The 27,021-nt window shown below is 38.5% G+C and overlaps 1 protein-coding gene across 3 annotated transcripts in view; it reads right to left on the minus strand.

Annotated features, from left to right (window-relative positions):
• Window positions 1-27,021, minus strand: part of HEATR1 (HEAT repeat containing 1) — a 50,099-nt gene that overhangs the window by 12,586 nt on the left and 10,492 nt on the right. For all 3 annotated transcript variants that reach the window (XM_029201179.1, XM_029201181.1, XM_029201182.1), the window contains 21 exons: window positions 26,566-26,673; window positions 23,897-23,992; window positions 23,332-23,420; window positions 22,021-22,232; window positions 21,560-21,681; window positions 20,794-20,985; window positions 18,901-19,084; window positions 18,614-18,750; window positions 17,669-17,861; window positions 13,039-13,208; window positions 12,280-12,438; window positions 10,715-10,957; window positions 10,325-10,456; window positions 9,097-9,200; window positions 8,782-8,925; window positions 7,557-7,675; window positions 7,340-7,461; window positions 5,674-5,802; window positions 3,981-4,211; window positions 3,084-3,210; window positions 1,491-1,651 (listed from right to left, as the gene is read on the minus strand). In XM_029201179.1, coding sequence (XP_029057012.1) covers window positions 1,491-1,651; window positions 3,084-3,210; window positions 3,981-4,211; window positions 5,674-5,802; window positions 7,340-7,461; window positions 7,557-7,675; window positions 8,782-8,925; window positions 9,097-9,200; window positions 10,325-10,456; window positions 10,715-10,957; window positions 12,280-12,438; window positions 13,039-13,208; window positions 17,669-17,861; window positions 18,614-18,750; window positions 18,901-19,084; window positions 20,794-20,985; window positions 21,560-21,681; window positions 22,021-22,232; window positions 23,332-23,420; window positions 23,897-23,992; window positions 26,566-26,673 — 3,174 coding nt within the window. The remainder of the gene's footprint in view (window positions 1-1,490; window positions 1,652-3,083; window positions 3,211-3,980; window positions 4,212-5,673; window positions 5,803-7,339; window positions 7,462-7,556; window positions 7,676-8,781; window positions 8,926-9,096; window positions 9,201-10,324; window positions 10,457-10,714; window positions 10,958-12,279; window positions 12,439-13,038; window positions 13,209-17,668; window positions 17,862-18,613; window positions 18,751-18,900; window positions 19,085-20,793; window positions 20,986-21,559; window positions 21,682-22,020; window positions 22,233-23,331; window positions 23,421-23,896; window positions 23,993-26,565; window positions 26,674-27,021) is intronic.

Consider the following 27,021-nt stretch of genomic DNA (forward strand, 5'->3'; position numbering starts at 1 on the left):
TTATGGTGGCTTTTGGTTCAAGTTCTTAAGAAATTCTTTTCCACCCTCCAGGTACAACGATGTTTTTCCTTTGGTTCTCTTCTCAAAGTGCTAAGTAATTCTTTTCACACTGAAGTTTTTAATCCACCTAAAACTGTCTTTTGTTTATATGTAAGATCAGTCTTTCTTCCCCCCACTTGGAAAACAGACCGTGCCAGCTCTAGTTCTTGGACCTTTTTCTCGCCCCACTGCCATGTGGTGCTACCAGCCATGGAGCACGTTTCTTACATCGCATGGGTGTGTCCGCCTGATGTCCAGTCACACTGACCCGCCCGCGTGCTTGGGAAGCACCGCCGTCCTCGGCAAGCCTGCTGGACACAGAGCAATGTCTACGCTGATCACTCTCAAGTGAGCTTGCTGAGCTAACTCCCAGTTCTACAAGTTCATCAAGTCTCTTTTTTTCTGATTCTTACACTTCATTTCTTTTGCTGAGTAGGAATAGTGACAGAGGGCGCCTTTGTTCCAGACTTTAACAGGCACATGTCTCATCATGAAGTGTGCTGTAAACCACAGGCTTCTGACGGATGTCTTTATCAGGCTGAGGAGTTCTGTCCATCTCACGGTGGTGAGGATTATTTTTCTGAAATCACGAATATGCGCTGGATTCACTAAATTCTTTCTCTAAATATTTCAATGATCATAGGTTTCCCCCCGGATCTGTTCATGCATTATAACAGAAACAGAATACAGATATTTGAATGCTCAGCCATTCTTACGTTCCTGGTCATGACCCTGGATCCTCCTTTCTGTTTATTTCTTCATTTTGTTTCTGTATTTCCTTCTTTCTCCCTAATTGAAAGTTTAGCACACAAACAGAAAGGTGCACGAATCGTGTGTGTAGAGCTCACTATATTTGGGTAAAGAAACAGCATGTTATCAGCACCTCAGAATCCTTCCCCTACTTGACCCTGCCCTTTCCTCCTTCCCAAAGATAGACACTGTTGTTACGTCTAAAACCACAGTTGTGCTTTGCCTGTTTCTGAACCTCATACAACCGGAATCACAGGATGCATTGCTCTGGGTCTGCCTTCTCTCCTTCGATGTTATGCTGACGAGTCACCAGATAGCTGTGTGTCACTGAGGTCCACCCACGTCCAGCTATGACGAGACGCTCTGTCCACTCCACTGATGATGGACACTTGGGTTGTGGCCAGTTCTGGGCACCATGAACAATGCTACCATGAACATTCTTGTCGATGTCTTTTGGTGCACGTGTTCACACACTTCTGCGGGTATATACCACTTGAGAACAGAACTGCTGAGCCACAGGGTTTACGTATATACAGTCTTAGTAGATCGTGCCCAACGGGTGTTCATGTTGAGGTGAAGAGCACTACCTGTTTCTATTACAGGCATGCCTCACGTTTTCATGAGAGACTTGCCGAGCTGTTTTTACTAGCCTAAAACACAGTTCCTTCAGAAAAAGCAAACACATTTAAAGAACAGCTCACCTTTCTGATAAAATTATTGGAAGCCAGGAGCTGAGACATGAAGGACACTGACAAAAATTTAAAATGCCGCAGTTGCTTGCTAGTGTGAGCATCTATGTTAAAAACCTGTAGCATTTCTTCTTGTGATTCGCTCTTGTAAGATACTGATATGGGAAGGGTTTCTGAAAAAAAGCAACAAAACAAGTGACCTCACTCATCTTCGACCTGATTCTTTGGTATATAGATACAGACATAATGAGCAGGGTAATTTGAATTTGAATTCAAATTTGAATCCCACATTCAAATGCATACAATTTTTAGAGAGAAATCTGTTACTCTGTTATACACATAATATACAATATGTATATTATTATACATATGCATGTGTATATATAATTCGTTATACCCAGTTTTTCCTCTTCTAAATCAGTGAAAGATAGGAGTATATTTACCAAGAAAGTACCCAAACAGCCCTGAGAATAGAGTATGTAAAACCAACCAAACAAAAAATAAGGTAGCTGAGACAAATAAATAGAAGACAAAGATACTGCAAAAGGAGTCTGAACTGGCTCCATGCCCCATTTCCAAAGCTGCAGAGACATTTACTTTGATGGCCCACAACAGACTAAAGGAGAGTCATCCCTTGCCTTCAACATTTAACTCTAAAAGCTGCAGATGTCTGTCCTAAAACTCCATAGAATCCCACATTCAAATGTATCAAATATGAAAGGGGTTGGGGTGCCATGGCTGGGGGTCCATGGTGGGCCACTTAAAAACCACTGTCCTAGAGAGTGACTCAGAATGAAGGCTTCGTCCTCAGCACGTCACCACACACAGCTCACCGGCGCCTCCCAGCTCTGTCCCTCCCAAACCCGGCCAAGCAGGGCAGACAAGGTAAACGGCCGGTCACCCAGACAACAGTCCCTGCGGAGTCTTCAGACCCTTCTTTCTAATGTACCTCACTGTTCTGCTCCAAAGGGCAGAGAACTAAGAACAGTCAACACGTCAGCCCTTTCTTAAGCCAACCTCATTGGTGCTGTAACTAGCGGAATTTTCTTCAAGACCCCTACGTGATAAAATTTTCATATTTAGTTACCACTGCTGTGGTACCTGCTTTATTTTTCTTCTTATAAAGGTCTTCACGGGAACTCTCTGGCGGGCCAGTGGTTAGGACTCCATGCTTTCACTGCCGTGGCCCAGGTTCAATCCCTGGTTGGGGAACTAAGATCCCTCAAGCCGCACGGCGAGGACAAAAAACAAAAAAAAAAGCTCCACATTTTAAGGGGAAACTAAGATACAGCTAATAAGATGCTGCTAACTTGCTGTCACTTTACCATCAATTCATCCCAGACACTTGGAACACTCCACAGCCCACACAGAGGCACAGAGGCACAGAGGTCTGAAAGTCAACGTGTGAGGAACGGCAAGCAGAAATCCCACTTACTGTTTTCCATAAACATTTGAGAAGGTAACAACCGTATACTCGAATAAAAATTACTAACTTACTTTAAAAAATCCTTCTAAGGACGCACCATGGGTTCTGAAGACAAGCTGCCTTCTGCCTCTCTCAAGCTTCCAGATTAAACAGTAATTAACATCGGACTTAATGCCCACCTTCTTTTTCCTCTGGCAGCTTCATTAAGTACTCAAGGATATTCATCAAGCTTTGGATCTGATGCTGGACAGTAAATTCACAACAGACTGAAATCCAAAATTCAGTGTCTGCCTCTAAAACAGCATCCTGTGTAGAGGAGAGAAGTAGGTCATAAACTGTACCTCTCCAATTTATGTTACTTAGTAAGTACAAATAAGGGAAACGTTTTAAGAGTACTTCTTCGCACAGAAAGCCACTCCACGCTCTTCCTTATGGTCACGTGTATGACCAGAGGAATCAGGTACTGAGCTTCTTACATAAAAAAGCCAATTTATGAGAATTATGAGGCATAATTCCAGGATAAACTGCATTATGATATCTGGCAGAAATGAACATATTACTTTACTTGGAGTAGGCTCTAGATCTATTCCTGGATCCCATGTCTAAGAAGCCATTTAAAAACAGCCCTGCACGTGTAACTTCTGCCCTCATCTCTCTTCAAAACAGGGCTCTTCAAAACTGTCACCTGCATCTCACTGACTTCAGTGACACCGACCCTCCTCCCCTGCCCCCTAAAATGCCTTCAACACCATGTTCGGGAGACAGCTTAATTCCTGTACAGCTGTACTCTTTGGGGCTTAATTAAAATACACCCACCCAGCATGGCATCAGCCTAGTTTCTTAGAAAAGTCAAGTCACCCTCAGGAGAGCCCTGTTGCTCCTGAGGGTATTCAGTGCCTCAGGCTCTGGAAGCAATTTCAAAGAATGCTAGAAACACCTTTGAAAGCCCTTCTGCGCATACACTGTTAAGTAGTGCACACTAGGCATCACCAGCCCCACGTTGAAAGTGGAAAGTAACACAAAATCTGTGTGAAACACCCCCCGTTTTTTCTTGTCACCGCACCCTACGCTCTGACCTTTTCTCCGAAGGCAGCCACCAGCACTGTTTTGGTGACATACTGTTCAAACAGCAGGAGGAGGAGAACCCAGAGGAATCTCTCTGCGCCCAGGGTGCCAACAAGCTGGACGAGGACAGGCAGGCGCCTGTGCTCGGGCACGTGGGGCAGCGCGTCCACAAACACGTTCATGATCTTGACCACGATGCCCTCCACGTTCCTCGTGACTTCTGCAGAGTCGCCACCATCAGACTGCAGGACAGCAAGCAGGGACACTGAGTAGAAGCAAATAACCCTCCAAGAGACAAGCTATAAGCAGACACGAAAAGGCCTTCAGATGTGCCCCAAAAAAGTTATCAAAGGAATTCTAATAATCAAAGACCAATCGGCAAGTATTCAAGGAGCATATATAGATTATGTCCTCGGCACTCTGTGGCCCTGAGGGGACTACAAAGTGCATGGCGTGAGCACTTCCCCAAAGGAGATGTATCATCTCCACGAGACACAATACACTTGTGAAAAGGTAACAGGAGGCACTAGATGGCAGATGCCAAAGACGGGCCCTGAGAGCAAGGCTGCTCTCGGGCTGTCCTGCAAAAACCAAGCAGGATTTGAGTTGTGCCTCGAGAAGAACGGCTTAATCTGAAAAGCAGAGTGTGGCAAGGCCATCAGCTCCCTGCTGCTTTCAGAATAAAGTTCAAACCACCTGGTGTGGGTGCTCAGAAGATAACAGCCTAATGGATGAAAGGATGAAGGAACAAACACCTGCACGAATGGCTAGCCCGGTGCCCCTACTTCCACCCGCTTCGGCTCTCCACGTCCCTCACACACACTGCGCACACCACCCCCAGACAGGGACTGCCTGCCCTTTCAGGGGGCAAATCCTATCTCCTCTTCAGACCCATTCAAGTCCAGTTCTTAATAAAGTCTGTGTGGTCATCCTGGCCCACGTGGACCTTCCCCTATCCTGAACTCTTCAGTGTTTATCAAATACCACTGGCATATACCATATTAACGCATATCGTTATTTTCCTTTTTATATACGTCTCCTGTAGTGGCCAACTTGCTGGACAGAGAATACCAACCTTGTACCAAGAATAAAAGGAGGAGGTGCTGGGTATGGTCATCACTGAAATGGTCAATAGCATGAGGAAAGACAGTGACAACAGTGGGGGTAAACAGAAAACGCAAGTGGACAGCCATGCCCATTCATGTTCAAGGCTACTTTTTAGTTTCAAAGTCTTCACTCCTTGCTGAGACTAGTCCGGCAGAGACCAGGTCTCACTCATCTCTTTGTGTACTGAGCTCTCAAGGGAATGCTCGGTAAATGTTTGTTGAATTGTATGTTAACACATTTGCTCTAAAACTTCCTATTTCATCGACCTACACAGGGGTCTTATCAAACTGACGCAATGTCCTGAGATACACAGTAAATGTAAATGCACTTTGTCAGAGGAATGTTAAGGCACTTGTATAGTTACACCCTGGCAGTACAGCAGAACCAGCTCGGCATGTTTGTAGGTATTTCTGGAAAAGACATTATTTCCAAGAGTACTCCTTAGCTTCACCGCTTTAAAATTTAAGGGGCATATAAATACCTGAGCATTTCAGAAAGGCTTTTCACGTCATGTATTTACCACTACTTGAATTTCATTCTATGTAAAATCTTAAAAATCAGAAAAATAACACCCATGATGGTGGAAAGACAGCTTACCTGCATAAGTGCTGGAATTACCATTTTCACTGTCTTGTTAATAACTTGAAAACTGTAAGTATCATCTAGACGCATCACATTGGCTCCCATAAATGTAAAAATAGACATGATGTTGTGTAGAACTTTATCCTGAAAGAAAACACATTTTTCCATATTTTCCATTTTAAGCACATCAAGTATCAAGATTCATTAAAATCAGCAATAAAAAGAACTCAAATTAAAAATAGGCAAAGGATTCGCAAAGACATTTCTCCACAAATAAACAAACGGTCAATAAGCACATGAAAAGATGATCAATATCAATTATTAAGAAAATGCAAAATCCAAATCAGAAGACACCACTTCATACCCACTAGGATGACTATAATAAGACAATAACAGCTGTGAGGGAGTGGGGACATAGAACCCTCAGACACTGCTTGGTGGGTACAAAATGGTACAGACACTCTGGCAAACAGTCTGACAGTTTCTCAGAAAGTTAAGTTGGCGTATGACCCAGCAATTCCACTCCTATTGAAAATACTGAAAACATATTCACATAAAATCTCCTATACGAGTGTTCACAGCAGCGTAACTGTTAACAGCCAAAAAGTGGAAACAACTTAAATGTCCGTAAACTAATGATAAACAAAATGTGGTATACACGTACAATGGTATATTATCCAGCCATAAAAAGAATACTGATTCAAGCTTCAAAACGGATGAACCTTGGAAACGTTACATGAAGTGCAGAACAGACACAAAAATGGCCACGTATTATAAGATTTCATTACAGGAACCATCTAGGATAGGGAAGGTAGATCAGGGTTGCTGGTGGTAAAGGAAACAGGCAGTGAATGCTAATGCATACGGGGTTTCTTTCTGGGGTTGATGAAAACATTTAGGAAGTACATAATGGTGATGACTGTACAATTCTGTGAATAAAGTAAAACCAATGAATTGTATACTTTAAATGGGTGGCATTTAACTATATATTCATATGGCATACGAACTATATTTCAATAAAAACAAAAGAAAAATATCAATGATTCTTAATTTTTTCTGGATTATCAACCCCTTTGAGATCTACTGACTCTACACCAAGGGGAAAAAAAACCCCATACACATTAAATCTTGCATATGATTTTAGTAGATTAAGAGACCCGCTAAAGGTCATGGAAAACCAACTCCAGATTAAGTACATCTGACCTAAATCCCCTACATGAAAATAATTTCAATCTCTTCAAAATTTTTTAAATGACGTATTTCTATAAGGAACACAATTTCTTTAACTGAGGTACTTTATAATCAAATTAATTTTAAGTCACTGTGAAAGCTGTGTGAGGATTACCTGAGGATTCACGGGATTTTTTCCAAATAACACTAATACCACCACTTATTGGATAGCTACATTGCACCTAGCACTGTGCTAAGTGCTAACAATAAATTATCCAATCCCATTCTCACAACAATCCTACGAAGGTTACTATTATTCTCCACTTCACAAAAAGGGGAACCAAAGCAGAGCAAGATCAACCAGCTTACTGTCTCAGCTATTAAAGAAACAGGGCCAAGGGTCCCATCAGTGCTGTAAGATCCAAAATGTCCACTGAATTCAGAACAGTGCAGGCCTACGCATTTCCACGGAAAAAAATATCTGCTTAAGTCTTAAATCGTTAACACTTACAGGAAATATTCCAGCAACAGTACCCAAAAGTAAAAGGGCATGGTGATGGGTCTGAGGCATCTCGGAAACACGGATGCACTGAACTATCAATTCCACGTTGAACTTCTCCTCATCGAGAACATCTACAGGGCGAGAAATAAAAAATCTCTAAGTGGTAGGTACATTCATACTCAGAGTAGATAATCCTTCCCCCCTCTCCTTCCAACAAATTACACACCTTTTGGTACTTTGCCGCCATCTGGAGAGAGTTTTTGGCAGATGTTAAGCAAACAACTTAGAATTAACTGTTTGGTGTATTCCATACTTCCCTGCTCCGGTGGCAAAGGCTCTAAACACCTTCAGGATGCCCGGAAGAGAAATGATGGGAAATGAAAGAGTTGTACAATTTCAGTGCTGCATTAATGACCACTGTCCAGAACACATATTAAATAAACATTTAATTTAAAATAAAACATTAACATTAAACATTTAATGTTAATAAAATATTAACATTATTTAAACATCAAATCTAGGGCTTCTCTGGTGGCGCAGTGGTTGAGAGTCCACCTGCCGATGCAGGGGACACGGGTTCGTGCCCCGGTCCGGGAAGATCCCACATGCCGCGGAGCGGCTAGGCCCGTGAGCCATGGCCGCTGAGCCTGCGTGTCCAGAGCCTGTGCTCTGCAATGGGAGAGGCCACAACAGTGAGAGGCCCGTGGACCGCAAAAAAAAACAAAAAACAAAAGAAACATCAAGTCTAGAGCCTGCGCTCTAAAGCCCACAAGCCACAACTACTGAGCCTGCATGCCACAACTACTGAGGCTCACGTGCCTAGAGCCCCTGCTTGCCACATCTACAGAAAGCCTGCAAGCAGCAACAAAGACCAAATGCAGCCAAAAATAAATAAATAACCTTATTAAAAAAACCAAAAAACATCAAGTCTATAAACATGATGTAAGATTTCTAACTGATTCTTCTAGTGCAGGCAGGCGCTTATGTCACATTACCTCTCCTCTCTATCGCACCTTCCATCAACCTATTTTAAATCTCCTTAGAGGACAACCTTGAGAATTACTTTCTTTTTGGACGAGAGCACACATCCGCGATGCAATGCATACACTATAGCTATCTAATAACGCACACCTGAAAAATATAGCAGGTGTCACACTATATCCTTAAATACAAGTAATGATGCCCCCGGGGACATGGTGTTGAAAGTGAGGAAGGAAAGTAGGCTGGAGAAAGCGCTCATTTATTACGTAATACAGGATGAAGGTTAGTTTCGGGCCCTGGCAACGGGTTCCTATAATCATTCTTTAAATCTTTCAACTATAGTATTCAACTTGCTCTCTTTTACAGACTAGCTAAGGAAGAAGTGAATGTGAAAAGAGAATGTTAAATAAAATAAGATGGGCAAGAATTAGAATCTCATTCTCTCACAGATCAAAGGCAAGTGTCATTACCTTGACAGCAGGTTAAAAAGAGTCGGTATCAATATCTGAGGACTTTTGAGTTTCTTTTTGTGCTGTAGTAATTCTAGGATGAGGGTTGCTCTTTGCCAGTAAGAACCTCCAACTTCCTGAACAGATTCTAGATCTTGTGATTTTCTGGGAAACAGACAAGACAAAAAGTTAGAAGAGTAAACATTATCAACACTAATAAGTAAAAATGACTGTATCTGATTATGCCCAATTGATGGGTATCAAAAAATCACAATGGTTCCAAAACATCCAAGGCCTGGGGGACAACAGTGTTCTCACTGCATTCACAGCTCTTACTTCTGCTGCATTTTCTGCCTCCTTGTTTGCTGAATTGTGCCTAAGGACTTAGTTTTATCTGGTGGCTCCAGTTCTATTCTGACTTGTTCAGCGTTAACGGAAATCTGGAATATGAAGGAAGAATGGGTGATGACAGGATTCCATGGGTTAAAATTAGAGCAGTTTACGGTGATTCAAACAGATACAATGAACATGTTTCTGTCCACTTTGTCCCCCTACAACCCTACAGCCCAGTCTAATCCCCAAAGGCAAATATCACTAACAATTTCTTATGTATTGTTTGGGAAATTTTCCATATACCAACAGCTCTATAAAGATTAAACACAGACAGACAGACAGACAGACAGACAGACACACACACACACACACACACACACACTCTCTCTCTCACAGAGGAGCATATTATGGACACTGCTCTGTGCCTTAATTTGTTCCACTTAACTCATCTTAGACATCTAAGTAATTATGTTAAAATTCTGAAAACTGCAGAATCTGGATACTAAGACTTTACCACACTATTATCTATTTTTGTGAAAGTATTTTCCTAAAAAAGCACAACAAAGCAAAACACTAAGTAACTAGGTGGTTATTCTGATCTACAGCTAGGTTTCAATATACATATAAACCAATGAGCAGATTCTCAATTCCATTCTATATGTCATTAAACAGCTATTTAAATCAAGCAGAATAATCCACGACCCAGCTGAACATGAAGCCACCATTCATTCCTGTTCTTGTGTAAGAGGGAGATCCTCCCTAATATGAGTAAGATCCAAACTAACATACACCCTACGTGTTCAAAACTATAATTATTTCATACAATAAAAATAATGATGGGGCTTCCCTGGTGGCGCAGTGGTTGGGAGTCCGCCTGCCGATGCAGGGGACACGGGTTCGTGCCCCGGTCCGGGAGGATCCCACATGCCGTGGAGCGGCTGGGCCCGTGAGCCATGGCCGCTGAGCCTGCGCGTCCGGAGCCTGTGCTCCGCAACAGGAGAGGCCACAGCAGTGAGAGGCCCGCGTACCGCAAAAAATAATCATAATAAAATAATGATGAAGACTTATAACGTTGATTTTGCACTTTCTCTATGACTTCCTTTTCCATGATTCTGGTTAATGGGAACATCTGACTTCCTAAAAGCATTATAAAATGGAGGAAACTTAAACATGGTATTACTTGGAAGAGAGTAAACATCAATAAACAAATGGCAGGAAGTTTGCAACTTACCCCTTTAAAAGCACTGCTAACAGTCTGAGCACAATGTGAGTTTTTACAGTTCACCAATAAATCAAACAATGTGCACAAAAGCTTCTGCTGAACCTTTTCATCTGAAATAGCTGCAAAAAACGGCTTCGTAATCTAGAGGCAGAAAAAAGGCAATTGAGATAAATGAACAAACTTCAATTCCAAACATGATCTTTCTATCATTCTCTTTTACAATGTGAAACTGGTCTCCATTTCGTCAGTTTAAATGACTCATGTACATCATTCAGTTTTGCAAAATGGGTCAAATATATCATATTCCTTTAAGATATGCCCAGTCTATTTTCTTGAAGTAAAACATTACAGATCTTTGAAACCCTGAACATGCTTTAGTTTCTGACAGAAATCACTGACCTTTTCGAGGGCTGTAATCTGAATGGTTGGCATTCCTGTGCAAAGTTCCTTTGTTGTGTGCACAGCTTTTATAAATATATCTAGACTCTTCGGGTCCTTATGTAAAAGGGAAGCTGAATATTCATTATATTTTCCCAGAATGAGACGCAGAGCAGTGACCTCATCTTTCAGGACAACTGTGGGCTCCTTCTGGATCTTTTCTAACAGTTGCTCAATCACAGGCAACAGCTGAGAAAGTACCATCTAAAGTTTGGAAAATTTATTAGTAAATAGTTATCTATATGGATACAAGTTTTTGCTTGCTGTACAAAGATATCCGAAGATATGCTGCAAGACTGGAAGCTTAGCCTGGAGGAAAAAAACCAATAAAATAATGACCTCTTAAGACACGGGGATAGCTATTAATCCAAGTAAGGCACCCAGGTCCCCTCTGACAGTTCAGTCTGTAACAGTCAAAAGCTCCAAACCCTTTAGAGATGACAGGAAAAATAATCTGTGAGCATCCTAACACTTTCTGAAAATAGGAAATACAAACTCAAGTTTTGGACTATAAAAATAAATTGTAGTTTTTCTACACTACATTTCCAATGCTGTGTAATTAATATTAATTCAAATTATGTATCTGAAGTCTTTAATAACTCAACCAGGAGTCAGCAAATTACGGCTTGCAGGCCAAGTCCAGAGGACCATCTGTTTTTGTCAATTTTGTTTACTGAAACACAGGCATGCTCATTTGTTTACATCCTGAGGCTGCTTTCGCAATACAATGGCAGAGCTAAGTGGCTGCAACACATTCTGTATGGCCCACAGAGCCTAAAATATTTACTCTTGGTTTTTTACAGACCAAGACGGTCAATTCCTTGTTTATACCAGGGACGACACAGAGCTGATAAAGGCCATCTGTTTGCTTACAACAAGACAATATAATCAAATGGCTTTTACTCCATTTGATCCCTCTTTTAGTTCAAGTTGCAGTCAGTCCAAGAACGGTAAGGTCCACGGGCGTTTTTGGAACACAAGGATGAGAAGCAGTTTTTCTGTACCAGCACAAACCACCACACAAACATGTGATTCACAACCTCTTTCTTTTGAATCACAGGCTTCCTTGACAACATAATGAAAGCTTTGGATTCTCCCCACAGAAAAATGTACAGCCACATACATTTTAAAAATGAGTAAATGATTTTGGAATGTGCACAGACTTTTATGTTCAAATATATTATTTTGTGGAGGATTTTCACCTGAAGAACAAACAAAAACTAACAGTTTTTCAGCAGTGCATCGCCAGTGTTTTTCCCTGTGTAAATGTAAAATTCATTTAAAATCACATCAATGATGAGACAGGGATAACACACAATTTTAAAATGGAAAGAAACTCACTAATATTTGCTTTTTGTATCCTGTATCTCTTTTCTCCACCTCAACTCTTCCCCCTCCCAAATTAATAAAATGTTCACATCTGAGTGTATATATGCAACTTCACAAAGTCTTACGCACATGTGAGCAGTTACAATAATCTTTAGTAACATCACATGGATTGGACAGCCCACTTAAACTGCACATACCTCACTGCTGACGTCCTGAAGTACTTTCATCAAATCTTTTGCAATATAAGATGGGCAACTATATACACAATAAAGTAGGTTTTTCAAAGTTTCAGACAACTTCTGATGAGATTTCAGCTTCTTTTCTCTCTGTAGTTCCTCAAATAAAGTAGCCAAATCCTAGTATACAAAAAAAGAAAACCGGATTGGAAAAAAAAAAGTTACATGTACTACTTATGGAAGATTCTTTCCCAAATGATGCGACACTGCTCATGATTTTCAATACCCTTAATAGGAAAGGGTATCACTACCCATCAGGTAGCTTACTATCAAAAGCTAAACACTGGCCTTTTAGCCAGTAAAAAGATAGCAGAAATGAAACATGGCATTGCTATCTTTTTAAAATGGGGGAAGAAAGATGTGCAGACATTGACATATCAATTTCTAAATTCAATGATTTAGTCAATAAAAATCCCTGCAGGGCTTCCCTGGTGGTGCAGTGGTTCAGAGTCCACCTGCCGATGCAGGGGACGCGGGTTCGTGCCCCAGTCCGGGAAGATCCCACATGCCACGGAGCGGCTAGGCCCGTGAGCCATGGCCGCTGAGCCTGCGCGTCCGGAGCCTGTGCTCCGCAATGGGAGAGACCACAACAGTAAGAGGCCCGCGTACCGCAAAAAAAAAAAAAAAATCCCTGCAAAGCAGAATGTCAAGAAAGGAGAAAAAGGTTCATGTGTCCACACGGGCATACACACTCTCAATCTTCTTTGCTACTGAGTTTACCTGAGCAACATAGGTGGCATCTGAGGTGATCTCCTCTGCTTTAGGAACCACATGATCTATGATCAGATGAAACTGGGATGCCACTCCGCTGAGGGCCTGGAGACAATGAATGGCAGCCCTACGTACTTCTTTTATGGGGCTTCCCAGATTAACGAGTAGAGATGTCACCACTAAAACCAAAGGGAAAAAAATTTAAGTAACGATTCAAAACATTGAAACAGTGTAAAACTTCAATAGTACCAAAGGGTGCAAGATGCAAGTTTTCCTCTCAACTCCAACTCCCTCTCTGAAGACCAGTCACTGTTTAATTATTTGTTTTCTATTCTAGAGAAGTGTTAGACATTTTCTGTTATATTCTTTTGAAAACACACAAATGAGACCACAGCATACATATCCTGTTCTGCACCAACTGCTATCACATCTCAATGTATACCATATAAGTACATACGTATCTACATTAAATATCCTTTTAAAACTGTATACAAATGCTCCATTGTATTTTACTTTACTGGTTACTGTATTTTACCTTACTGGTAAAAGTTTAGATTGTTTCTAGTCTTTTGGCATTAAAACTGCTGCAACAAACACCCTCTACATACATCCTTGCACAAGAGTGCAGGTGAAATACCCATCTGTGCGTGATACTTTGCAGATATTTTGTCCTGAATAGATGCTTGTTTTCACTTTCTTTTCGATGCAGAAATTTTATAGCTTTATAGAAGAATTTTTGTTATAGTTTTACATGCTGCTTTGAAAGGTGCTCCCCACTCTAAAAGAGTTTTAGAAGTATCTACCTCTAGTATTCCATATTTTCTTCTAACACTAAAACTAAGTTTTTTTTAATGTGAAATCTTTAGTTCAGGTGAAATTTTTGTCTAAAGAATAAGGTTGGAGTCAAGCTTCTTTAATGTTTGCAAATGGTTAGCAGATGTCCTATTTAACAGTCAACCTAAGAACCCCACAGATCTGGGATATCAGCTTTGTCATTCATACATCTCATTAGTATCTGAAACGTTATCTATTTTACTTCTAGAACCATGTTCAGTAAAAATGATGCACTTAACAGGAATGCTTTTGTTTCGCCAATTATGTGGCAAAAGTACTAGCTTTGGATTTGAGAAGTATTTTCATCATGTTACTCCTACTCTGCTGTCACTTCATTAGGAGTAATTACTGATTTTTATCTCATGCCTTTTCAGATCTTTGGACATGATTATATGGGTTTTCTCTAGCCAGTTATATAATAGAATACCTTGTTTTGAACCAGCTTTGTATTTTGGAATGAACTCTGGGGAAATGTTTATTTTCTAAAATAATGTTGCTGGACCCAGCAAGTATTTTATTTAGAATTTTTGCATCATTATTAAATACAGCCATCGCCTTTTATCTGTAAGGATGTTGTGCTGGTTTTAGACAAAGAATCTGGAAGCTTTCCTTGGTTCTATGCCCTGCCCACTTCAAAAACACTGAAATAACCGGCTTCAAGGACCTGGTAGAAATCAAGTGAATCAGGGTTTCTTGAAGAAAAGTCTCCAGGATAAAGAGACATCTAAATTCCTTTTATGGTAATTAGTTATTTAAGCTTTATTCCATACTATTTACTGGGGCAAATTCTGGTGATTTTTATCTTGCTGGAAGTGATCCATTCTACATACACTACTTCTGGAATGCTAAGAAAGAGTGTGACAAGCTTTCATACTCTTCCAAGAAGGTCATATGAAAGCTGGAAATCCTTCCTGGTCTCCATGACATTAATTTATAAAGTAAAGCCAAAAATGAACAGCTGAGAAGTTGAATTCATACGAAGGGCAGCATCAGGCCAAGATATCTGTTTGCTAAAATTCCCAGTAGAGTGGGGCAGAGCTTTCAGAAAAAGCCAAATTCAAAAACAAAGTACTAACTACTATGGTTACTATGTTCAAGTAAGTTACTGGAACCCAAGGTGGGTTAAACTACATTATTTAAGCAATCAGCTGTTAAGTATGTCCTTCCACTTAAAAATCTATGTGACTTCATTCTCCCAACTAATTTTTTTCAGATTTGAAATAGCATATTTTACATAAAAGCTGAAAAAAATACTTGAGTTTTGCTTTTAAACATGTAGATAAACTTACTATATTGATAAGGCATAACAAACCAACAGCAGCCTCCAGCTTACAAACGTTAAACTCTTATTCATTTAGCAAAGACTTGCTCTATGCAAGCCTGAGCTGGAATACATATTTGCAAAGAAAGTAAAAAAACTGGTTAGATTCCCAAGCCACTGACAAAAAGTTAACTCATACAATTATATTAATATTGCAAACCCTTTTTCTTTTGCACAGCATAATATTTTCTTGTAAATATATGAAAACAAATACCAGCCAACACTTCCTAGACTCCTAAGGGAAAAGGTATGGCTAGAAGCTCACTGTGGATTCACAGTGGAGTGCTCTGAGGACAGGTGCAATGAGGAAGCAGCCCTCTAGTTGAGGCCCCGGGGGACTCTAGTGGTCCTTGAGCTTCCATGAAGAACAGAGTGCATCTCCCCTGTTTTCAGCGGAGTAACTGTGACATATCTAGGCAGCATAAATGCAAAAGTACTTCAGGAAGTGGGGAGGTGACAGAAGGCAAGACAGCAGGAGTAGAAAGGGAGCCCGTCTTGCAGCAATACCAGAGGAAAAGTTAGGTCCTTTGGTCATGCTATGTACAAAGAGGCATATATTCCTCAGAAGCCACTGCCTTTGATGCCAAAGGATAGCACATTTCACACCTAATTAGAAAATCTAACTACTTATGACTTCGTTTTTTTGAAAACTCATAAGTTTAACAGTAGATAACTATTTTAATAAACTATGGTATCTCCACACAAAATATTCTGCAGACATTTAAAAAATATATATAATTCTATATTTATTAATATAGAAAGATGCTTACAATGTATTCATTCAAAAAGTTTAAAAAATGCCCAGGACATATACCCTGAGAAAACCATAATTCAAAAAGAGTCATGTACCACAATGTTCACTGTAGCACTATTTACAATATCCAGGACATGGAAGCAACCTAAGTGTCCATCAACAGATGACTGGATAAAGAAGATATGGCACATATATATAATGGAATACTCAGCCATAAAAAGAAACAAAATTGAGTTATTTGTAGTGAGGTGGATGGACCTAGAGTCTGTCACACAGAGTGAAGTAAGTCAGAAAGAGAAAAACAAATACCGTATGCTAACACATATATATGGAATCTAAAAAACGAAAAGTTTCTGATGAACCTAAGGGCAGGATAGGAATAAAGACACAGACATAGAGAATGGACTTGAGGACACAGGGAGGGGGAAGGGCAAGCTGGGACGAAGTGAGAGAGTAGCCTGGACACATATACACTACCAAATGTAAAATAGATAGCTAGTGGGAAGCGGCTGCACAGCACAGGGAGATCAGCTCGGTGCTTTGCGACCACCTAGAGAGGTGGGATAAGGAGGGTGGGAGAGAGACGCAAGAGGGTGCGGATATGGGGATATATGTATACACATAGCTGATTCACTTTGTTATACAGCAGAAACTAACACAACACTGTAAAGCAATTATAGTCCAATAAAGATGTTAAAAAAAAAAAGTCCAGGAAATTCACATCCGAAAAACCTGAATAAACCTTCTTAAAAGTAAATCCACCTTAAAAAGGGACTGCAATATTTCAGTAAGTAGTGGAGAAAAAATTACATTCGTGGGATTTTATTGTGTAAGTAAAACTTAAAATTGTATATCTATCTCACATATAACAAAATTTTGGTTACAACTGTAATTACGTGCTCTTTCAAGGAGCTAATAAAAGATAAATATTGAGAAATTGTTCTGGGGAAAATGTATGATCATTCACTTTGCTTTCATAGAAAATTTATAACAAGTGATTTGGGAATAAAAAACTTAATCAAGACCATGTTCAAATTCTCCACAGGCCGCTCTCATTCCTCTGATACTTAAATGATTCCATCATCCTCATCAACTTTTTCATCTTCAATCACTATAGGGTCTAATTCTGACAGATCCTCTCATTTGTCAATAGCTTTGCAAGTCAATCCACTTCTCAACAGCATATTTATCAACTTTGTGAAATTCTGCATCTTTTGCAAAATTTACAATTTACTTTATATAACAGAAATTTTATTTTTGGGTGTTTCATTAGTGAGCGCTCAACCTGAAAATTACTTTATACCTGATAAAAGAGATAAATCCAGGAGGGTTGCTTGAATGGAGACCAATTTAATAATTAATCAGTTGAATGCTAGATTGTATTATGATGGTTTGGCTTCCCTAGACAGCCCAGTTACTATTCAAAAAATGAACAGATGGATATTAAAAACCCATGATTAACCACCTGCCATTTTTATTATCTGTTTTGGTGAGATTTTGCCACTGACGTTTAGAACTTAAAAGCAATACTTAGAAGTAACCAAAAACAGTCTACAAATACACAAAAATACATAAGCACACAAATACATACATACACAGACAGAAAGAGTATCCACCCACACTAATAAAAAAATAAAAGAAATTCTCCAAACTACAACCTTCACACACCACACGTGGAGAAAGAATTACCATCTGGTCGCGACGGAACAGAACGATGCTACTTGCAGTACCTGGAGAAGATGCGGATGCCAGCTGATGTTTACACTGAGCTTTCTGAGAAGAGAGCATTGCAAAGCCCACATAAAGAGCCTGAGTCTGCAGCACCGTTGTCACCCTGCAGTTAAGTGGATTTGAAAGGCTAGAACCATAGGTCCACAAAACAGAAAAGAACTTGAATAACTGGAAAACATCTTCTAGATGTACCTAAATTAAAAACAAAACACAGTGAAGTTTAATTTAATTTTTACTCCCATAAGCTGGTTCCAAATCCTCTTTCCACTAGTGTACAATTACAGAAAACAATTTATTGCAACATTTTGCTTTGTCTAGTCACTTAAAATTATTCTCCGCTTGGTACTCTAACCGACTGGGAAGGGTGTGAAAGAATTTAGACTCACTATAATTTTGCACTTGAACACATTTAACAACAATGGAAAGGATGAGGTTGCCAAGCAGAAAACCAAGACAAAAGTGATGTCGGGAAGCCTCACTAAGAAAGTACCATGAGGGCGGAGTGAGCAGTGTCAACTGTGTCAAATGCTGTCGAGAGGGCAAGTAAGACAAGAGCAAAGAACTGACCACGGGGCGTGGCAGCACGGAGGTCACGGTGCCGTGATGAAATCTCTTCACTGAGCGACTGCATATCCTAAATCACCTCTCTGAACTGCAGTTTCTCGTTGGTAATGACAGTAGTCAACCGAACATATCTGGCCATTGTGATTACTAAACACCTGAGCAGGCCTAACACATGAGGAGGCCGGCAGCAATGTCAGTCTCCGTCCAACCTACCGACGGGTGTCACGAATCAGCAGTGCTTTACAGGGTCTGCATCCATCACCACATGCTCGTCACTGTCTAAAAGTCTACTTTCATGTTCATTAAAAACTGTCATAACTCAAAGAATCTACAACATCTTCTTCAAGGGGACAGTCTGCCTGAAAAAGGTGAGCTAGTACCTTCATGAAAAGTTTCATCAGAACCCGAAAATGGACGGTGTCAGCACCACTGAGAACCAGCTCGAAGAGCCCAATGAGCAAGCACAAGTAGTCTCTGCTGTCTTCTTTCAGCTGCTCGGGATTCCACCAGGTATCGTCTACAGGGGTGTGAAGAGAAGGAGAAAAGGTGCATAAACTTATGCGAATACACCGCTGGGAACTTCTCATTCAAGACAAAGAACAAGTTGTGGAATCAATAACTCAGTTTTCCACAGTATCACATTCAAAAGATTCACAGCTTGTCCTACCTTTAGGAAAAGATTTAGGAGCCTTTAGTGCATGAATAAAATTTTTCAGTGAAAACACGAGTAAAACTGAGTCCTCCACAGCAATCCTCCGGGCAGTCTTGAGCTGTTCTACATAATGTGCCCACAGCTCCAATGGTATCCCTCTGTCCATCATCAGCTCAAAATTCCATTCTGAGGGGATCTCCTGAAATGTTAAAGGAAGCAAAAATAGCACAAGTTTAAAGGGGTTCTGAACATGGGTTATACAGATGGACTGCAATGGCTATATGACTGCGTAATTTGCAAAATCTTGTCTATATGTGTATTTGGGTGGGGGGAGGAATAATAGTTTTAATCAGATTTTTAAAGATATCTAACCATCACTATTCACAAGACACAAATAAGTTCATCATGGCTTCATTTTATCTATGTTTTCTTAAAACATCATCCCTAAAAACAAATGTTATTCATGTAATTTATCCTTGTCAAATAAAGGGTAGTCACGTTTCTAAACAGAAAAATAAGGTACTGGATTTCCAAGAGATCCTTAAAGGGACTTTTCTCATTTCATACTTTTACTGCTTATCTGAAGGAGATACATGGTCAAATCTCCAAACTTGCAGATGATTCTAAACAAGAAGCAAAATGTTAAGGTGTTTAGATATTACACTACAAGCGCCAAAAGGAAGCATGAGAAATGGTGCAGGAAAACAACAAACGAGACTCCACATAGGTGAGCGCAGAATAATAACTTGGTAGTAAAATAACCCAAAGCCAGACTTTTAAGATAATGTCTCTAGTGAGGGATTTCATTGGCTCAAAGTGCTGCTACCATCGAAAAGATGCTCGGGTCTCTCAGAAAGGGCATCAAATATAAAACCACCTGTTATCTACGTGTGTATAAAACACTCGATTTGTCCACACTTTACCACTGAGAACAAATACAGTCCAGGTCACCACACTTTCAAAAAAATAAAGAAAGAAGTTAAGAAGGGCTCATCTGGGTATGTGGGTGTGTATGTATGTATTTATTTGCCTTGCTGCGTGGCTTGCAGGATCTTAGCTCCCCGACCAGAGATCAAACCTGGGCCCTGGCAGTAATAGTGCCGAGTCCTAACCACTGGACTGCCAGGGAATCCCCTGGGTTACTTTTTAAAATATGAAGATTTAGTCTCTTAAAGTTTACATAAATTTAGCTATAATGGCTATGACCAGAACTTATAAAATCCTGAGAGTATAAGTGAACGTCAAAAAGATGGGATTTGTTGAGCATCTCCTACAACAAGGAACCCTCTGAAGTCTGGAGAAAAAATAAAACCAAGACACTATTAAATACAAGACACTATTCTATGGCAGATATTAAAAGGAATAATCTATAACCCCAAGGTGTGGTATTTCGTAAAAATATCAACAACTGAAACATGTTCCTTAGTAAGACTGTCAAAGAAACATGTTCCTTAGTAAGACTGTCAAAGACTGAAAACATGTTCCTTAGTAAGACTGTCAAAGATAATAGTAAGACTGGCAAAATCCAAATTGAAATAATACAAAAGATCTATTCTAGTAAACAAAAGAATGAAACAATACTTTATTCAAGCACTAATATATCTAGTGAATTCCTCACCACTAGATGTAGTTAAGTATAGCTTGGATACTTACCCAATAAAGATGATACAGGGGAGAGTCAACTATCAGACACAAACACCACAAACGTGAAATTCCATGATTCAATTAAATTTCTTACAAAGACAGCACCTAATCCACTACCTACCGCTACTCAAGGCTGACTCACATTTCACCCCTAGAATCCAAAGACTCAGCATCTCAGCCCCCGATTTTCAGTTCTGCTATGATTAACAGGCCAGGCAGTCACTTTTCTAACATTCAATTTTCCAGAGAGTTTGCACTCCTTACCACTGTAGTAATGACACTTTCAAGCTTCTTTATTTTTTTCTGCAAGAAACTGAAGACTCTTGTCGCAAATGGAAAATGAGTTTCTTTTAAAGACGAACAGCAGGAGACAAGTACAGCCATGATCACGTGAAAAGTCACTTTCTGCTTCAGGCTAAAGGACTCCTTTTCTCCAACACTTATTAAATCCTCCACCTTGAAAAATAGACAGACTCCGTGAATGGTAGCTCTTGGTTTGCATAAAAACAATTTTTTCTACCTCTGCCTATCTACGTATCATGTATTTCATACTTAGAGTGAGATGATAAATATAAAACCTTAAAAAAGTAGTAAGCATTGATTTCTGGGTAACCATAAAAATAAATAATTTCAGAAATTATAACGAACACAACTGCACTTGCCAACTGGATGTTTTTATGCCTTTAAAAGATTTACTAAGGCAAAAGAAAATTTCTCCTCTTTTAGATATTTTGCTATTTTAACAAATATGACTTCAATGTTTTAAATGAGAGGAAAAAAGGTTAAAAAGTAGACATTATATTCCTACTGGTCCAATATACAACCAGGATGAAATAAATTACATAAAATGTTAAGGATTTCAAACAATCTGCAAAATATACTAAACACTATGTTTTTAAAACAAAACAAAGTACTCAAGAATGGAAAAGTTATTTTAAAAAAAGAAGAAGAATCTAGTAAAGCAAACACTGAGGATCCAATAAGATTATGAGAAGGAAACCCAGGGGGTTGACTTCAACAACATACCTACCATCTTTAACATTGAAGAGGGATCCCCTGAATTTATATTGTCAGCCAGCAACTCAATCATCTTCTGACTTGCTACACCAATTAGTTCTCCTGACTTTGTGCTTTTAATCACATTTTCAAGAGCTGTTTAAAAAAAAAAAAAGGAACTGAACACCAGAGGGCCCTTATGTTACTAACACTCACCTAAATATCACGTCAAGTAAAGAATTTAGGCAAAAGTCTTACAATTTTCCTACGAAGTTTTGCTTTTTATTTTTCTTTTCATAAAATTACGAATTCTTCAGTGGGTCAGTGTCCTTTTCACTGTATACTTTCCATATTAGCAAAAATTTTAAAATATCTTGCTGACATGTAACACAATGAACAATTTCAAATAACAATCACTGCCAATTTTTAATTATGGTTATCTTTTTTTAAAGTGTCACCTGTTCACTTTTTCTAAAAAACAACTGAATTTCTTACCTTCTTTCCAGCCTCTTAATAAAGGATGCAGAGAGCAAATTCCTGATTTTGATAAATATATAGCCATTTTCATCTCAGCAGATTCCATATCATCATTGCTGATGACCATAAATGGCAGCAGGTGCACCACCACCTGATTCGACAACTGATCATTTTCACTCAGTATCTCTGCTTTAATTAGTATGTCTGCTGCTATCTCAAGCACGTTGTACCTAAAAGATACATAAACACATTTGGTTGAGACATATTAGAGACTTCAGTTCAGCAAAAAATCATCGTTCCATTTTTCCAGCACATTTTTCCAGCTCAACTGACACCATCCTGGTCTCTTTACCAAACACATTATTGAGAAATATCAAGACAGCACTTAAAATCCATGCTAACAAAGGAGTTATCTGGGACATTAATTTTAAACCAACTCTGTCAAATCTTTCTTTTTGAGAAATCATTAGGTTAACTATAACATAAAACATATCACACTATACATCTCAACTCCACTAGAAATCAGAGATTCACTCATCAGTTCAAAAAATATTATCTGAACACATACTATATGCTAAGAACTAAATAGGACACAAAAACCTGTAAGACATGTTCTCATCCTCTAAGGAGCTTAGTCACTTTTTCATGCAAAAAGCTTAGGTGACAAAAATGAAATAACAAAAGCTCATCAAAACATTACAGAAGGTATCATGTGATTCTGAGCTTATTTTTTACTTATTTGTAATTGTTTTAATTATAAAGTGTAATATATTATCCTTGTAAAATAGAAATACATTATATGAAGTAAAAAATTAAAGCTCCTTCCCATCCTACTTCCCAGATCTCAGTATTATATCATACATTATACACTTCTTTTTCCATTTTATTACGAAAAATTTCAAATATAGAGAATATTACAACAAATCCATACAAACCCAAATAAAAGTGAACTTGATATAAGAATTTCAGGCACTTCCCTGGTGGCGCACTGCTTAAGAATCCACCTGCCAATGCAGGGGACATGGGTTCAATCCCTAGTCCGGGAAAATCCCACGTGCCGTGAAGTAACTAAGCCCGTGCGCCACAGCTACTGAGCCTGCGCTCTAGAGCCTGCGAGCCACAACGAGTGAGTCCATGCGCCCAGAGCCCGTGCTCCGCAACAAAACAAGCCACTGCAATGAGAAGCCCACTCGCCGCAACTAGAGAAAGCCTGCGCCCATCAACGAAGACCCAATGCAGGCAAATATAAATAAATAAATAAATAAATAAATATATTAAAAAGAAAAGAATTTCATTAATTTATTTGTATGAGGAGATACAAATACATACCATCCCTTATTTTTTGAAAGTTCTGCTCTTTGAAAGAGATTCAGGAGATTTGAAACTGTCACTTCTGAACTAAACTGTTGTTTGAAAATCTAGAGAGAAAAAAATACCCATAAGTAAATTTTTGCTTGCTTCAAATATGGTGCTTGTTAAACGAACTTTAAAAAATTATGAATTATAAAGAATTTATCTCCCAAGAATTCCAGTATAATTTAAAAGTTCTATGAGAGCAATTTCACAAAAGTGCCATTCAGGATCCAATTTCCCAGGATCCCTACGTGTTTACTAGGATCCAATTTCCCAGGATCCCTACGTGTTTACTACTGGTAAAAATTCACAAAGCACTTTTCCTTTTTAAAAGAACTTCCAAATATATAGAGTTGTATGATCTAATTACTCCCATGTGCTTTCCCCAACCAGGCTTAAGGCTGTGCTCTCAACAGAACAAATTTCCAGTGAAAGAATAATTTCCAAATACGCTGCTGCCTAGAGCAGAGATTCATGTGAGAAGGGTAAGTAAAAATTTACAAACAGAACATGCACATCAATGAACAACAAATTCACTCACCTCAAATGCACTTATAGCTGACAAGACAACATCTATGCTATCATCACCTAATCGGGTTAAAATAGCTTCTTTAATGAAAGACTCATCGATACTCTCCTGAGCAATAGAAAAAAATATTAATTTAGTTGTTGCTAAAACCTCTGAAGACTTTACATTAGAAAGAAAGTATGGTTTTGTGAAAAGCACTCCAAAATTCCAGTTAAGGAACACAGGTTCTGCTGCCCCAGATGCAAATTCAAAACTAAGCACACTCGCGTTGAACCAGGCAAACTCTATAAGTCCTTTTTAGATGAATAATTGTTTGGTACAAACTCTTTCCAGTTTCCATTGAAAATATAGTAAGATGTGCAATTAAAATACAATTTTGCATTAAAGAGTTCATCTTGTTAAAATGAGAACGTAGATTTTGGGAGAGCACAAACTAAAGAACCAGAATGTCTAAGTTTAAATCCCAGTTCCACCACTTACTAGCTGTGCGACCTTGAGCAAGTTACATAACCTTCCTAGGTCTCATTATTCTCATCTATAAAATAGGGCTAATAATAATACCTACCTCAAAGGGTTGTTACAGGATCAAATAATACATATCAATACTTAAAACAGTGCTTTAGACATAGTAAGCAGTGTTAAAAGTTAGCTTTTAATTTTCAAGGTTTTTACAAGGATGATGACACGTGCTGATGACAGTGCAGTCTGCCCCCAAAAGTTCATATTTTTCTTTTAAGTAACAAAAGAAAATAAAGCATAAAATCATTCACAATAACAGAAAAATAAGACTGCTAACCAAACTGAATATATCTCTACCTGTAGGTGGTGAAAAGAAAAAAAACAAGTAAATAAGCCCACAGAAAATAATTTATGTCGGAACATTGGGAGACAAAAAGTAAAATCCCTAAAATTCATAAAACTGAAGTCAAAGTTTAATGCCAAATGCCAAAATTTTCTCAAAAGCTAACAAGTAGCCAAATAGCTCAATGTGGAATTCGAGAACAGAACAGAACCTATGTTCAGACATTAACAGAGAAGGGAAAAGGAAATCAAAGCATGCAAAGACAGACATTAACTGCAATTACAATACTAAAGCCTCTAAGTTGAATGTATACACTGCCCTTCACTGAAAAAACTAACAAGTCCAGAGGAGGACAGGGTAGGACGGGATTAAGAGTAAAAGCAGGAAGGATAAGAATGGCTTCAAGAATATTAGGAGATTCCAGGAATCTCGCTTTTTATTCTAGGTGCTGAAATCTTCCTATTACAACAAAGAACAGTATTCACTGAGTTTAATTATCCAACAAATCAATGAGACAAACCTACCAGCAATTTATGAAAGAAACATAATTTGTACCAGATCAGAAATGAATCAAGCCAAGCAATATTTTTCAAATTTGAATACGTCTACCACTTTAAAAATTATGTATAACTCTTTAAAAATATAAGAGAACAAAAATATTTTAAAAATATTTTTTAAATTACCAATTGAAAAGTAAAAAAACTAAAGAAAAAAACAGTAAAATTTAAAATTAAATAAACTTAATGTGGTAATTATGATTAGCTGAAATTAAATTCTACTTGTAATATGAATCTGGTTTTAATGGCCATGACACAAGTTTAGAGTTCAGTGTGTTTATACTACTATGTGCTATGGAGAAACTAAACTCTGGTAGCATTTTTATCTAGTCTAGAAATTTTCCAAATATGCAAATGGTAGTACATGAGATGATTTTAGATATTAACAGATGAACATTCTTATTTCAAACTGTATTACCTACAGTAAAATGTACATACAATTAGCACTTCAAACGCATGATTTAAAAGCTATGAAAAAGATGAAGAGGATAAGAAGTATAAACTACTAGGTATAAATTAAGTTACAAGGATATAAGGCATAGCACAGGGAATATAGTCAAAATTTTGTATTTACTTTGTATGAAGTATATAATCTATAAAAATATTGGATTACTATGTTGTACACTTGAAATGTAATATTGTAAATCAACCATAACTCAATTTAAAAAAAAGAAAGCTATGTGAAAAAATGAGTCCATTTAAAAGAAACTAAAGAAAAATTTAAAAAAATAATAACATCAGTGGTCAGCTAATACAGCAAAAAATTTGCTTGAATGACTAAAGTTTGGAAAATACTGCTCTATTTGAATCACTGCAAAGTCTCTGTAAAATATCATTTTGTTCTAAAGGCTTTATTTACAAATTAAGTCAGCTTCTGTACTTACTATTAGGAGCCACCAAAATTTTAAAGCCAAATGCAACTGGCAGGTACCGAAATCACGAACAGGGCTCCAAAAGCTATCATTCTGATGTCCCCAAACACGCTCATGTTAAAAAGACTATCAAATTCAAATTTCAAAACTAAAAAATTCTCAGATAATTTATGACCCTCTGTAAATTAATCTATAAATCGCAGGTTGAAAAACTCTCAACTAAAGCTAACCTAATCATCTGCAACGTGGAAACATATACAGGTTACAACGGTGGCTTCTGGCACGTATGGTCCTAAACCTTTGTCCAATGAATGCCCATATTCTTTATTAGGCTTATCTCTATAATTAAGCAGCATTGATTCTAGGTGGTAACTTCAATTTCTTATTCTAGAATTACACTGCTCATCATAAGGGTAAAAACATCACAAATGAAGCCTATGTGACACAAACCTTTGATGTTGTCATGACATTTTTCAGATGATTAACGGCCAGAAGTCTCACAGGAGCAAGTGGATGATTCAGACTGAGCATCAAGGAGGTATCAGAATCTGCTAAAAACTACAGGATTCAGCACAATTACCACATGATCTCGCCATTCAATCTGAGCAGCACATGATCAAGAAGAACCAGAGAAAACCACCCCGAGCTGCCCAACTTATTCAGTAACAACCATCTAATTTCAGAAACCAAGAAGTACACCAAACTGAAAGTAAAAAGTAAAGCAAAATCTTTGTCTCCAGAACAGAATATGAGTAACAGCAGATAAAAATTTGTTTTGTAAATGTTGTGATTTCATGTATACTTGTGTCTACATGTAGGTTTAAATTAGTGAAGTAATTCTATGAAGTGATTTTGTATTCTTTACGTATATCTGATTCCAAGGTGAAAAGCACCTAAGATAAATCA

The sequence above is a fragment of the Monodon monoceros genome, unplaced genomic scaffold, assembly GCF_005190385.1.
Source record: "Monodon monoceros isolate NGI ecotype Baffin Bay Population unplaced genomic scaffold, NGI_Narwhal_1 Super_Scaffold_4, whole genome shotgun sequence".
Lineage (NCBI taxonomy): Eukaryota > Metazoa > Chordata > Mammalia > Artiodactyla > Monodontidae > Monodon > Monodon monoceros.